General features: G+C 36.9%; 1 protein-coding gene across 6 annotated transcripts in view; it reads left to right on the top strand.

The window, feature by feature from the left end:
- The window catches only part of Rbcn-3B (WD repeat-containing protein Rbcn-3B), a 334,889-nt gene extending 321,283 nt beyond the window's left edge, over window positions 1–13,606 (top strand). For all 6 annotated transcript variants that reach the window (XM_081743283.1, XM_081743279.1, XM_081743282.1 and 3 more), the window contains 2 exons: window positions 3,189–3,293; window positions 11,695–13,606. In XM_081743283.1, the coding sequence (XP_081599409.1) occupies window positions 3,189–3,293; window positions 11,695–11,877 (288 nt within the window). In that variant the 3' untranslated portion in view covers window positions 11,878–13,606. The remainder of the gene's footprint in view (window positions 1–3,188; window positions 3,294–11,694) is intronic.
- The last annotated feature ends 712 nt before the right edge of the window (window positions 13,607–14,318 follow it).

The following is a 14,318-nucleotide window of genomic DNA, read 5'->3' as shown; positions in this document are numbered from 1 at the left end:
AAAGTGCCCATTTGATTTCCTTGAAATTGGGCATCAAGGTAGCCCCATATGTCTGGCATAAGTGTGCCAAATGTCAACTTGGACCAAGAATGGGCCTGGAGTCTACAATGATTTTCGTGTGACCATGTCGGGAGAGACTGGGGTGCCAACGTGGCAACTTGCCAATAGAAATGTCTTAAGACAAATCATCATTTTGTGTGCCAAAATACTGTACGCCGTTGGAGTTGCTTTATCAGGTTTTCCACTCATCTCTTGTGTGTTAAATAATAGTGATGCACTAATTATATAGTCATTAAGTGAAAGTGAAATTTATCTACGTTTAAGTGTTTATATTTTTCCTAATCTGCAGAAATCATTCCAAAATATACTATGGTTGGAATATATATATATATATATATAGATTGTAGCGGGAGGTAATGCAAATACTGTGGTACGAGATTGTACGAGACACACGTTAATTGAGAACCAGTGTTGTACATTTGTGGGGATAGTGGCATGCGGATTGGTATCACACCAATAATGCCAATTGTGGCTATTACTTATGTCATCTCTCGTAAAAGTAGCCTCGTCGGTGAACATTATATACGGGATTAAGTGCTCATGTCGCATTAGCCATGTACAAAAGGCCACATGTTTCTCTTCGTCATCATCATGAAGGCTTTGTACACGCTGGAAGTAGTACGGATGCAGGTCTTTCTCCGCTAATGTTCTCCACATTGCTATATCAGACCCAACCTCGAGCCGACATGCTATGCGCCTTGTAATCGTTGTGGGGGGCTGCGTTCCACGGATTGCAGTATACGCTGACGTGCAACGCGAGGCAGCCGTCTATCCCTCTCAGTATGTCTAACAGTAGGTACTGTGCCACGATCCCTGATGGACTGGTACACGTTGGCGAACACACGGATGTTTGGTGTCTGACGGTTTGGAAATCAACGACGGTACTCTTTTACTGCCAGATGAATATTGCCATTGCAGAACCCATAGACGAATATTATGTCTGCGTATTCTGCATTTGTGAACACGGTGGGTGTGTTGGCCCATTCAGCGCCCCGAACTATAACTGTGATACACGACACTGACTCGTTCCGCACTTACTGAACTCACTCATAGAACTGACGCACAGGACATGGATCTGGAATCAGGGTCTCGCTACTCGGTGCGGAGCACAGAATCTAGGCTCACCTGGCAGAGGCCTTCACACTGCATTTGTACACTTTCGTATGCATTAATGATACTACTAGTAATAAATCGGGGAATACGTGCGTGGTGTTTTTCGTTGTTCCTCTTTTTCCCCAGTTTACTCGAAAACTAGACGTTTCGCGATGTATGCTCATATGACCTTTTTTCATGTACTAGTCACGTACAATCACCTACTGCAGTATTTGCATTGCATCTCGTTACACCCTATATATATATAGGGTGTTTCGAAACAACACCGACAACGTTTGGAAGGTGATTCCTGACACCAAGATATAGACCAACCTGGGTGCAGAAATGTGTCATTTCAGAATTATAGGCTGCCAAAAACATGAAAAAAGAACTTTAAAGGTCCGTAGCTCCAAAAGTATGGGACCTACCGTAGTCAGGTGAAGACTTCACGTAGGAACTAGTATATGTCCTATTCAAATATCCAAGTTTCAGAATCCTGCTGTATTTTCGCAACAATTTTTATAGAGGTAGTTGGTAAGCACCTTAGGGTTTTGTAACTTGTATTTTTGGATAGTGCACATATTAGCTCCTAAGTGAAGTCTTGACCCGACTACGGTAAGTCCCATAGTTTTCGAGCTATGAATCTTTAAATTTCATTTTTTCATGTTTTCGGCAGCCCCGAAAGAAGCATTTGTGCATCCAGGGTGGTCTATACTTTTCGTCTTATTTTGGTGTCAGGATTCATCTCCCAAACGTTGTCGGTGTTGTTTTGAAACACGCTATATATATATATATATATATATATATATATATATATGGCGCTAAATTCGTTGTACTAAAGCAGAGGAGTGATTCCTGATAATAAAACAAACAAAGAAGTTCCAATAAACATAGGGCGTAAACCCCATCGTTTACGTGTTTATAGGCGGCCGAAAACATGAAAAAATGAATTCTAAAGGTCCACAGCTCCAAAACTATGGGACCTACTGTAGTCGGGTCAAGACTTCACTTAGGAACTAGTATGTGCTCTATCCAAAAATACATGTTTTAGAATCCTAAGGTACTCACGCAACAATTTTTATGGAGGTAGTTGGGGAGTACTTTATATCATAGGCCCGTAGTCAAACTCCCTCTATAAAAATTGTTGTGGAAGCACTTCAGGATTCTGAAACACGCATTTTTGGATAGGACACATACTAGTTCCTAAGTGAAGTCTTGATCCGACCAAGGTAGGTCCTATAGTTTTGGAGCTATGGACCTTTAGAATTCATTTTTTCATGTTTTCGGCAGCCTATAATACGTAAACGATGGGGTTTACGCCCTATGTTTATTGGAACTTTGTTGTTTGTTTTACTCCCAGGAATCACTCCTCTGCTTTTGTACAACGAATTTAGCGCCATACTGGATATATATATATATATATAATAAATGTGTGTGTGTGTGTGTGAGTGAGTGAGTGAGTGAGAGTGTAAGTTATTGTTTCCATGAAGTGTTTTACGATTATAGAGAGCGAGTGTTTGAATAAAGAGAAAATCACACGTAATATTACGTTTAATTCCATGAAAATTATCGACTTAGATGTTTTCAAAATGAGTCTAGCGTATGTCATTTCTCTAGTACAAGTATGCATTCTGGTAAAGAGGTTACTATTTTTATCCTCTGTGCAGTAATGATTTCAAGATCGGTTTTGCATGATATATTTAGTGTGAAAATGTTCCAAATGTTTCATAGTTGATAATACCACAGTCCCAATTGCCCGAACCACACAAATAGGAACCACTTTGCCCTAAAGCTCTAAATGCCCACAATGAATTTATCTACTCTAGTGTAACTAAGCAATGAAAATAGGGTATTATGATCGGTCCATCTTAATCAACACGTTAGCATTTATCAGTAATTTTTGTGACGGAGGCATAAATTATAAAGCTACTTATGGTTTGATCGTATATAGTACTTAACGATAACAGGTATTTAGCGTAAGCATCGAGTATAAAGTAAACATTTCCTTATATTATTCTTGTTATTTTCCTAATTAGATGATACCAGCACACGGGACACCCATCACAGCTTGCACTTTTTCCCCGGATGGGAAGTTCCTTGCATCTTATGCCTGCGGAGAAAATAGGCTTTCATTTTGGCAGGTAAGATTTCAGTGAACAATTTTATTCATTAGATGACGACATCTTTATTAAACCACAGTCAATCAATGAACTTCGTACATATTTTTACTAAATGAATAGATTAATGTTCATTATAAGCGTTGCAAACCCTCAATTAAATACGTTTAGACACCTTCGTCAATCAAACATAGAAGATAAGGAAAAAGATTTGAAGGAGAGTATTGCCAGAGTAATGAAGTAAGATACTTGATCAAGCATTATCTGATGAGTAATAAACAACACTGACATGGAAAAGTCCCACAAGTTGTCATTCAAATCTGATTGCCACTTAGCACACCTGATAGAGCATCATAAGAAATGATAAAGAACAAAATTTAAGGCGCTAAGGACCAAAAGGATAGGACCTACGGAGCTTCAACATTTGAATATCGAAAAAATTGTTAGATCTTATTAGGCTTGTAATTAATTCGTTAAAGAAAATTAACAATTAAATTAATATTTTTAAAAAAAATATAAATTTAAAAGTTTATACTTACAACGAATTACAACGAAATATTGCTTTGCTAAATTAAAGATAAGTGTAACACTTGGATTATTATTGATTAAAATAAACAATAATTAATATTAATAGCATTTGAAAGTTAAAGAACATATTAATGTCGATTCATGGTCGGAAACAAGAAATAATAAATCAGAAATAATTATGTAATTATAACGTCAAAAGAAAAACTATTGTCCAGAAACTGTTATATATAAAACAATTCTTCTCAGAGTATAAACACCTCATCCAGTTCCTTGCCAGGTGGTAAAGTGCCAAGGACTGACGAGACGTTACCACATTGGATAGAAACGGATATGCGCTGTATTAGATAAGATGTGGAGCGAACTTCGCCGGAAACACAAGAAATGCGTCTTCCTACCTCCCTAATGAATTCAAGACTTCTTGCACCCCAAGCACCACTAATTTCAATAGCGATTGGAGTGAAAACAAACTTTTCGAGAAGGTGGTTGTATTTTCTTTGCTTTTCAGCTTCTCTGCGATTAGCAACAGCTCCAGCGTTCATTACTGACAGAGGGAGACTTGAATGAGCGTATGTATCAGCGCATGTGAAGTCCCACAATAAACATTTACCTCTCATCCATGGAGCCAGTGTCATCCCATCCGGTCGCTTTCCATCCGAACGACAGCAACCAGAAGGTTCTCGTATTGAAGGAAATTCAGCTGTGTTGAGGGCTCGTAGTATTATATCATTTACAGAGGAATGTCGGGCGAATCTACCAGCGCTCTTCATGCATGAAAGGGGGAGCAGGAAAATTCGGTGTAGGAAATTTCGGTGTAGGAAAATTCGGTGTAAGAAAACTCGGTGTAGGAAAATTCGGTGTACAGAAAATTCGGTGTACGGAAAACTCGGTGTGGGGAATGTTCGGTGTAAAGAAAGATTCGTTGTAGTAGACAGTAGTATTTATTAAAAACTTAACTTTGAGCATAAATGAGCGTATTAGTTTTAAGTTCAAACTTTGTGTAGAACGTACTTTTACTGTCTGCTATACCAAATTTTGAAAAATTGTGATCGTGAAATAATTTGAATTCTAGATTTCGACGGATTTTAGCATTTCATGGCCCTTACATGACGAGAAATTTGTTTATTGATGTCCGTTTCTGTGATTTAGCGAAGAGATCATCGATACCAATCGACATTTCATTTAAAACTTAAGTTTTTATGCTGTTTTGGAGGATGTCTCCTAGAATTTTATATTAAAAAAAAAAAAAGTAGGTTACTAGACGGGTAAAGTTGAAAATTGTAGATTTTTCAAAAATGTTCTGACGATTTTATGTATATTTTATAAATAAATATTTAAATTTAACTTCTTCAAAAACGACATAGTTTATTTATGTTACTCAAAGGTGTAAAAATAAATGCCTCAACTAAAGTATCTACGCCTGATTGGAGAAGAAGTCAATAAGGAGTCAATAAGGTTGCAGTACTTGTTTACCTTAACTTAAGGCAAACAAACTAAAGTGTCTGATTGGAGGAGAATTAAACTATTTGTACAAATATTATATGATAAAACCATCCTGCTTTATATTGCCCTTTCCACTAAGACTTTTTTGATCAATATATTTTTGCATCTTACATATGTATATGCAGAGTGATACTCCCGGATTCATTGGGCTCTAGAATTTCCAACTAAAGTCCGGTTTTCATGCGGTTTGTTGCAAATTATCAAGGGAGAATGGGAGGTTTATGGGACTATGTTTACTCGTTTAAATTCATCCGGGGTAATATCGAGCAGGCCGCAAGAAAAACAGCAAATATTCGCCATTGTACGTTACAGTTCGAATGAGATATTGGATATTTGAAGCGAAATTGAAGAATACAAATTAAGTGTCAGTGAGAATACAAATTAAGTGTTAGTGAAATGAAATGAAATTTTTAAGTTTTATGTCCAACAACATCCGCCAGCGGTGTCCGATGCTTCCCTGCCTTACTCAGAAGAGATCCTGTTTCCTGCAATTTATTCACTAGCGACCATATTATGTTCCTGTTTGGGGCAGAACGTGGGGCAAAGTTGCGTGTAGCTGCCCTTTGCGTAGCAACAACAGATCCCGGCCTCTAAAATCTTTTTAACGATAAAATCACGTTGCTCCAAAGAGTACATTATTGTAACTGCGTCCTGATCATATTGGTACAGTAGCACAGCATAATTCCCAATACGAAGGCCCAGTTTCTTGTTTCTTATTGACCGTCGCGAGGTTACCATCTAACGAAGAAACTCAAATCTCCATACCGCACCTCACCTAATTCCAATTCGGTACAGTGGCGAATATTTGCTGCTTTTCTAGAGGCGCGGCCTATATTACCCCAAATGAATGTAAACCAGTAAGCATAGTTCCATAAATCTTCCAACGTTCCTTGATCATTTGCCACAAACCGCATGAAAATCGGACTTCAGTTAGAAAATCTAGACCCCCAAATGAAATCCGTGAGTTTTAAAAGAATCACCTTGTATATGTTCTATGATGTACTATATAGGAAAGGTGTTTTTAGTTGTTCCTATAACTATTCTCTGAACTTATAGTTGTAATTGTTTTATTTCTGACAAAAAGTGTCAGCTTCATTGTGTGATGAAAAGTAGTTTATAGTAATACCCCGCAAAAGACATGCAAGAGGTATTGGACTCAAGGCAGAAAAATAAATTTGCTTTTCTTGAAATAGGTAATAACATTTTATTCGTTACATTATATGGTTTTCGTTTTCACAATATGAAATGTCGTAAATTATTGTAAGTAGTAATATTCAATATGTATTACACCGAATCTACCGTACACCAAAATTTCCCCACACCGAATTTTCCGTACACCGAATTTTCTGTACACCGAATTTTCCTACACCGAGTTTTCTTACACCGAATTTTCTTACACCGAATTTTCCTACACCGAATTTTCCTAGACCCGCATGAAAGGCCATGCAGGCCACGTTGGTTAACCTCACCCCCACAAGCTGGACAGCGATGAGGCTCACAACTTGCTAAGCCTAAACGTTAGGCTGCAGCAATTCGAAAGCTTTCATTTGACAAATGAAGGCCTAAAGGCGGAGAAGATATCGCCATCAACCATACACCCGCTTCGGGAGACGAGGTAGCAAGAAGCCTGGCTTTATCTTCCGGAACAACAACAGATTGTAACAAATGATTATGTAATTGACATGCAATTGGTGTATACCAAGATGACTGATAACACTTTTTGTTAATCTCCGGAAGTCTTGTATCTGCTAAGTTTGCCCACTTATTAGAGCCTTCTTGAACTGAACCATCTGGGTCCAAACAATAACCCTGTGGAAGGAGAGCTTCGATTAAACGCAGAGATCCGTGGTATGACGCTAAGAATGTAGGAATCGCCATATCCACAGCTCGTCGAATACCAAGACTGCCCAAACCAACAGGTAAACATGCTTGTGTCCAAGAGTCGTCATTTAAGGAGCAGTTCAGGATCAGTTTCAGGACAGTATCATATTTTTCCAGCAAAGAACTCTCATGCCAAGATGGAAAGCATCGTAAAAAATAGGTTAAGCAAGGGATTGATAAAGATGCTCGTAAAAGGAAAAAGGCTGAATGGGCTGAAATTGATGGAAATCGAGATAAGAACAATTCTATAGTAGATATTTTATTCAATAAAACGTTCGTGAGTGCTTCCGACGTGAGAGCAGCGCCTAGAAGACAAGCATTCTGAATTGTCAGAGGACGTATGCCTGGTGCAGCCTCATTAAATCTTCTAAAGATTTCATCGAATGCGGTTTCATCTGTTCCAAGACAACCCACCTCGCATTTAGAAAAGTTAAGACGCAAGGCAAGAAAGAAAGAAAAAAAAAAAAAAAACTCCAAAAAATTATATCATGGAAATGTTTGCGTTTTAAGTAAATCTCTTGAAAACCGTTAAAGCAATCGAAACAAAAGGTGTATAATATATTAAGAACAAAATGCCGTATCGAAAACAATAAACAAAGTTGTTATGAGTAAAGCAGTGCCGAAAAATTAAGCATAAAAGTATTTTGGTTGAAATACCACCATATACAAATGTGTATAGATTTAAAATGTACTATTATTAATGAGCATAACAGTGAAGTATAGTGGTCCAGTGTTGCACACTGTTGGAACTACGTGTGCTGAAAATGTGCAATGGAGAAGTCTGATATGTGGTAACAGAAGGTAATAAAGGAATCTAGGTCTCATATTATGAATTTAATTCAAACACAGAATAACACTGATAGTATAACATAGCAAAATGTCAGCCTCAGCAGTATCACAAAAGATTGATGCATTTGAAAAACGAAATTAAATTATGCCATTTTTACGTTCTGTCAGCATCGAAGCTATATAGGACGCGACCTACAGTGTAAAGTGGGATCCGAACCACTATGAAAGATGAAAAATGACAATGAAATGCAAGGTGAAAAGTATAACAAAAACCTCCATGTCCTAGGCGGAATTAGAACCTGCGATCCCTAGCCTTCTAGACCACAGGGCTATCAGGACCGATTAGAAACGAAATAGGGTAGTAATAAAATAATTACATTTCCAATGTGAATATGGTAATATTACAGTGTACAGCAACATAATCATATGATGTATAGGAGAGGAAGTAAAAGAATATGTCGCTTTACACGAAAGACATAAACCAAGAAAGTACTTTACCAAATGTGGATCATCTCAAAAAGCAGTTTACAGAATTAGAAAACACGGATTTCCTCGCGTCTATAATTTTGTTTTCGCGTGTTTGTTTGCTTATTCACCGGGGCTACGAAAGTGTAATGCAGATGCCTCACCTTTTTCTGATCCATTTTTTTATTACCCACAGACTTCTCCATTGTAAATTTTCAGCACACGTAGCTCCAACAGTGTGAAACACTGTACCACTACACTTCACTGTTATGTTTAGTGATTGCGCTGCATTTTAAATCTATACACATTTGTATATGGTGCTATTTCAAACAAAGTACTTTTATGCTGAGTTGGCAACACTGCTTCATCTATGGCAATACTGTTCACTGTTTTCGATACGGCATTTTGCTCTTATTATATTGTATACCTTTTGTTTCGATTGCTTTAACAGTTTTCAAGATATTGACTTTAAACGTACATAATTCCATGATGTAATTTTTTGGATATTTAAATGTTGAAGCCCCGTTGGTCGTTGTTAGACGTATAAACTTATATCAGGGAGGACACACGTTTCTCGCTCATAAAACAAAATTGACACGGACAATCGTCCTAGGATTTCGAAATTTTGATTCTGTATAACAAAATACATCGAATCTATATCCTGGGAACCGCTGAACAGAACTAGTTTTTTTGCATAGCTGTATGATGTGTATCTTCCCTACCCAAAATCGCTCAAGATTTTCGCCCATAACAAAAAAATTGACACAATCGATGTTCCTGGGGTTTTGAAATTTGGATTCTGTGTATCAAAATACATCGAATCCATATTCTGGGGTACGGCATACAGAACTTTTATTTTATTTATTTATTTTTATTTATTTATTTATTTATTTATTTTGTTGCTGTGTTATTGTAATGTATTAAAATGTAAACTATTAAAATGTATACAAGAATTAAAGAGGAAATTCGTGAAACATCTGCAATTGAGAATTGTACCAAATTATGTCCAGAACTGTGAATACTTGTATTCTGTATCACTGGAATTGCACCTAAGCTCTAGTGAAGGAGGGAAGTCTATTGACTAACGTAAGAAAGCTAGTACTTTCACTTTCCAACTATTATTTCGAAGTATTTCGTAACTGAATATTTCATTATTAAATCAAAGTATTTTCTCATATCAGGGATTTTTACTAAAAATAAACTAATCGGTGGGCAATACAAACCAATTTATTAGTATAAAACTAATATTTGGTGACTGTTTTGCCAACTAACTACTTACTTCATCATACAAATGTATCTAGTGTCTAATGAAGCCAAGTGGTCAGTTGGTGAAAATGTAGTTTATTTTTAATTATAGTATACAGGGTGGTCCGAAAGTAGGCGTACTCCTAATTGGTGTTTTCTGACGGTTTTAAGTTTTACCCACATTTGTTTGGTAACATTGCTTGGCATTGTCTGGCAACATTGCTATCCATGTTCATTTGTTTTCTGCTGTTTTCTGCTTGGTGACAGTTATTTGTATCTGCGAGAACTTGGCGCAGAATTCAGCTGTGTTACCACGTGGATGATCATACCGATGTTTATGACTCTTAAGACTCTTAAGACTTCAAGATAACTGTATACAGACATTCTACTACAACTAACACTATACTTTTGAAACTAAGGGGGGATACGCCCACTTCTGGACCATCCTGTACAGTAGGCAAAGCTGGTATAATGGTAAACATTACAAACATTTTAAAAATCTGGATTTATGAGCAAATCAGCGTGTGTACATAACATTAGAAAAATGACTCTATTCATCCAATTTTACAGTACGAGGGGTATCGCAAAGTTTTAATTATCATAGTAAAAAACAATCAGGATACAGGGATTGTTGTGATTTGTAGTTGTTAACCAATTCCTCTCTATGTAGTCACCACTCAGATTTACATTTTTCTCCTAGCGTTCTTTGACTTTACGAATACCGTCATTGTGCTTTAAACCACTCATCCACCTCATGAATGACGTCATCTGTGTTCTCAAAATGGTGACCACGCAACGGATTCTTCATTTAGGGAAAGAAGAAAAATCACTGCGAGCAAGGTCGGATAATAAGGTTGATCCTGCAGTACCTGGAGACCACACGCCCTTACTTTGTCGACAGCAACTTGAGATGAATGAGCTGATGCTTCTGAAAAGGTGTCAGCAAACAAGAAACCCAGTGCGCAAATACCTTAGTCATATGGGGGTTTATCCAGAGTCGTTCTGACGCGTGATTAGAGCCATGCTAAAGAGTTCGACTAACATGTTTCCTGCAGTAGTCACGCCTTTAATATTACGCTAATCATACGTCAAAACGACTCTGCATAAGGCCCATGAAGTTCGTCATGGATAATTCTCCACACACTACCATAACAAACCAGGTTCATTGATAATCGTTTGGATGGTTACACGTCTGTCTTCGAGGATTAAACACTCCACGTTCTTCACAGTGGCCTCATCGCCCATCAGAGATAGTGTTGGAGATCTTGTTTCGTCTGTGAGCTACATATGACCAGTTTGGAAGTTCCTTTTCCACTTTACAATGGTCTCATAAGATGGACAATCATCGCTATACAGAACATTCATTTCGTCATGAATTTGCCTGGCACTATTAGCCTTCAAATGTAGGAAATTTATCACACTGCAGGTCTTATACAACTTTACTTTGGTCACTTCTGGCACACCCTGTAAAAAAGTAATAATCATTAGGAGCTAATTTCCCTAACATCATGCGCATAAGAACCAAACATAACAAAATCTTTGAGTTTTACGTCCCACCGTTATGCCGGTTAGGCTAAAGGAGATGAGTGATGAATGAAATGGTGGAATAAAGAAAGTGGGAGAAAACGGGAGAACCCCGAGAAAACCCACGCACACGTGTTTGTCCACCACAAAGTTCACTTGGCGGGGGCTGGGATCGAACCCGGGACCCCTAGCACCAGAGGTGAACGCTCTGCCACTGAGCCACCGCGGCCCCTAGCGAAACATAACACCGATAAAATTTCATCATCATATCTTAGTAACTTCCTGGTTATAATAAGAACTTTGCGATACCCCTTGGTACATCCGCTGTTTATCTGTTGCAACACGAAATTCATGCTGCATCCAGCGTATAGAATTCATAATGAAAATCACTGAAAATTGTAACATCTTAGCCTGTGAAAAAAGAAAGATAAAATCATAGTCGACTTTTCAGCAATAATTTCAAATAATATTTACTATTTTTTTTTTTTTTCAGACTTCTACAGGTATGTTTGGATTGGGAAATTCTCAGACACGATGCGTGAAAACCTATAGTACTGCCCCGATTGCTGACATCGTTCGATTAAATCCCATGAGATTGGCACGACTAATTTGGATCAACAACAAAACTGTCACCTTGATGCTAGCTGATGGAACTGAAACTCGCTTCAATGTTTAATTACGCCACTGTGATATTAACATAAGGTGATATTGATCTCCAGTTTCACAGAAATGAAGAAATTCCAGTTTTGTAAAGAAGTTTACCAGAATTTGGTGATAGTGTAGTTACCATTTTGTTGCGTAGTTTTGTTGTAGTGTATATAAAATGAACATAAAGTGTTGTAGTGTATATAAAGTGTGAAAAGTATCATAAGTTTCTGTTTCAGTAAGTTATGTAATATATCAGGCGTTCCGAGTAGTAAGAGCTAATTCAACAAAGGCTTTATTCGTGAAAATGCACTCTGAATGGTCAAAATAATCGTCCATTTCTTTCTTAAGGGAAAGAGGAACGACCTCCACAAACTATACATATCGGCATGAGAACTGACTACCACAAAACAGTTTGGTATTACTACTCTAACCTGTCAGATATAATTTATGAGCTTTAAGACGGTATATAACTTCTTTTGAGTTCACTCTTACTGCCCAGAACGCTCCAAATATATATAATCAGTATTATTTTATTCTTTGCTCTTCGTTGATAATATTTCATACCAAAATCTATTGTTATAGTCAAATTCAGTTTTTTTTTTTTTTTTTTTTTTTCGTTGTGCACATTAGCACTATGTATAAGCTTGTGTAATCTATGTTTGAAAATTACAATTAATTCATAAATACAATGTTTAATTGGAGGTCGTGAGTTCGATTCCCGCGCAGAATAAAATTTTTATGTGTATTTTTTGTATCCAAATAATGAATTCATACATTTTAAATTCGATAAAAATAATATATTAGTCTATAATTTATTAACTTGCAAGAAAATACAAATGGCTATAAAAAATGTTTACTTTTGTTGTAAATAACCCTGTGAACTGCAACCCTAATAACCCTATTACTAAGAACTCTTCATAAAAGTAGTTTGCAAAACGATTATCGAAATGTGTGTTATATGTAACTTGAATAAAGTACTAATTGAAGTTAAAAGTATGGAATTTTGGGAGGGGAATTAACAAAAGAATAAAAGGTTGCTTTGAGCAGGGATCTAACTCACGACCTCTGACTCCGCAGTCCAGTACGCTAACCGTATGGCCACAGAGTACAGGACTGGCAACTCGCATTTTCATAATGTTTTGGTACCCCCTTTTTGTGTGTGTCGATTCAAACGCCATCCATGAAGGCACTGTTTTCAATTCTGGGTCTCTGGGTCTGGGCACTTGTCTCTTTTTCTGGAGAATCCAAATGTACAATAAGAAATAGGGGTTCCCATTTAAAATTTTAAAGCTACCGCCCGTACCCCCGAAAGGGTTGGGGATAGGGAGTTGCATTTCGTGTCATTGGATAGCTTTTTCAAAACAATTTCACACGTGTTTTTGTTTGTTTTGTTGATCTCCATATTTCGCAAGATATTGGACCGAACTTCTTCCGCACCCTGTATATATATGTGTATATATATGTTCAGTTGTTGACACATTTATTCAATATCAGAAGAAAGATGTCAATATTCTTCTCAGATGACAATAACCTCTATTACACTGTAAGTAACATAATCTGTTCGGTGTAGCATAGTAAATATTATGTATGTTGACCGTTACGTAGATACTGGAAGGTACTATATATTTGTATATATATGTTTCTGTGTATGTTTAAATTTTCATGTATATATTACATTTAATGTATAGTATCAATTTAAAATAACCTTGTATTATCTATGACCTATTCTAAAACAATAAAAAGCTATTGTACTATTGCATTGGCTATTTTCTTTATTTGACTCGATTTACTTTATTTCTGACTTTTCACTTTCTTGTTCAAGGTCAATAGTACTTCTGTTACTTTGGCGAACTTATTACTGTTTGCTTTTTTTAAGTCACGTGACGTTTATTATAGGTTGTTGAAGATCACGTGATAGTTTGGTGGGAAATTGGAATAGCATTGCCCCCTGTCGCGTGGCATGTGACAGGAGCCATATCTCCTGGTTCATGGATCATGATTTATTGGATGTAGGGCCACCTTATTTCCATATAGCTAAAAGAATTACGATAAACAATCTCTTGGTTTTTCTGATAGGATCTAAGAGTCATGTCCTGGAATCATATGTTATTTCTTATGCTAAAGTGCTATGAAAGGGTACAATGAAAGAAAGTTAAGTTGTTCTCTATGATGTCTATACAGATCCACGTTACGTTAAAATTTTGGTAGAACCCTTTCAATGGAAGGTTTTCTTTTTTTATACATATGGCTTTATTAGTCTGTGAATTGGTTCTCTGTACGAACACATGATTTTTGTCAATTTTGGGGTGTCAGTAGCCAAGGTTATGTATTTCAATACAGGTATTTTCCTAAAATAATTTGGAAACATATCGTCGCATGAGAACCAGAGGAACGTAACTCCAAAAATGCTGTTTTCGTTTTCTTTATGTTTGGATATAATTTTGAAAGCCCTACTTGGTATAAATGGAA

Source organism: Thermobia domestica, chromosome 16 (assembly GCF_964235325.1).
Source record: "Thermobia domestica chromosome 16, izTheDome1.hap1.1, whole genome shotgun sequence".
NCBI classification, from domain to species: domain Eukaryota; kingdom Metazoa; phylum Arthropoda; class Insecta; order Zygentoma; family Lepismatidae; genus Thermobia; species Thermobia domestica.
The sequence above is the reverse complement of the archived record's forward strand: the minus strand, read 5'-3'. Positions and strand labels throughout refer to the sequence as shown.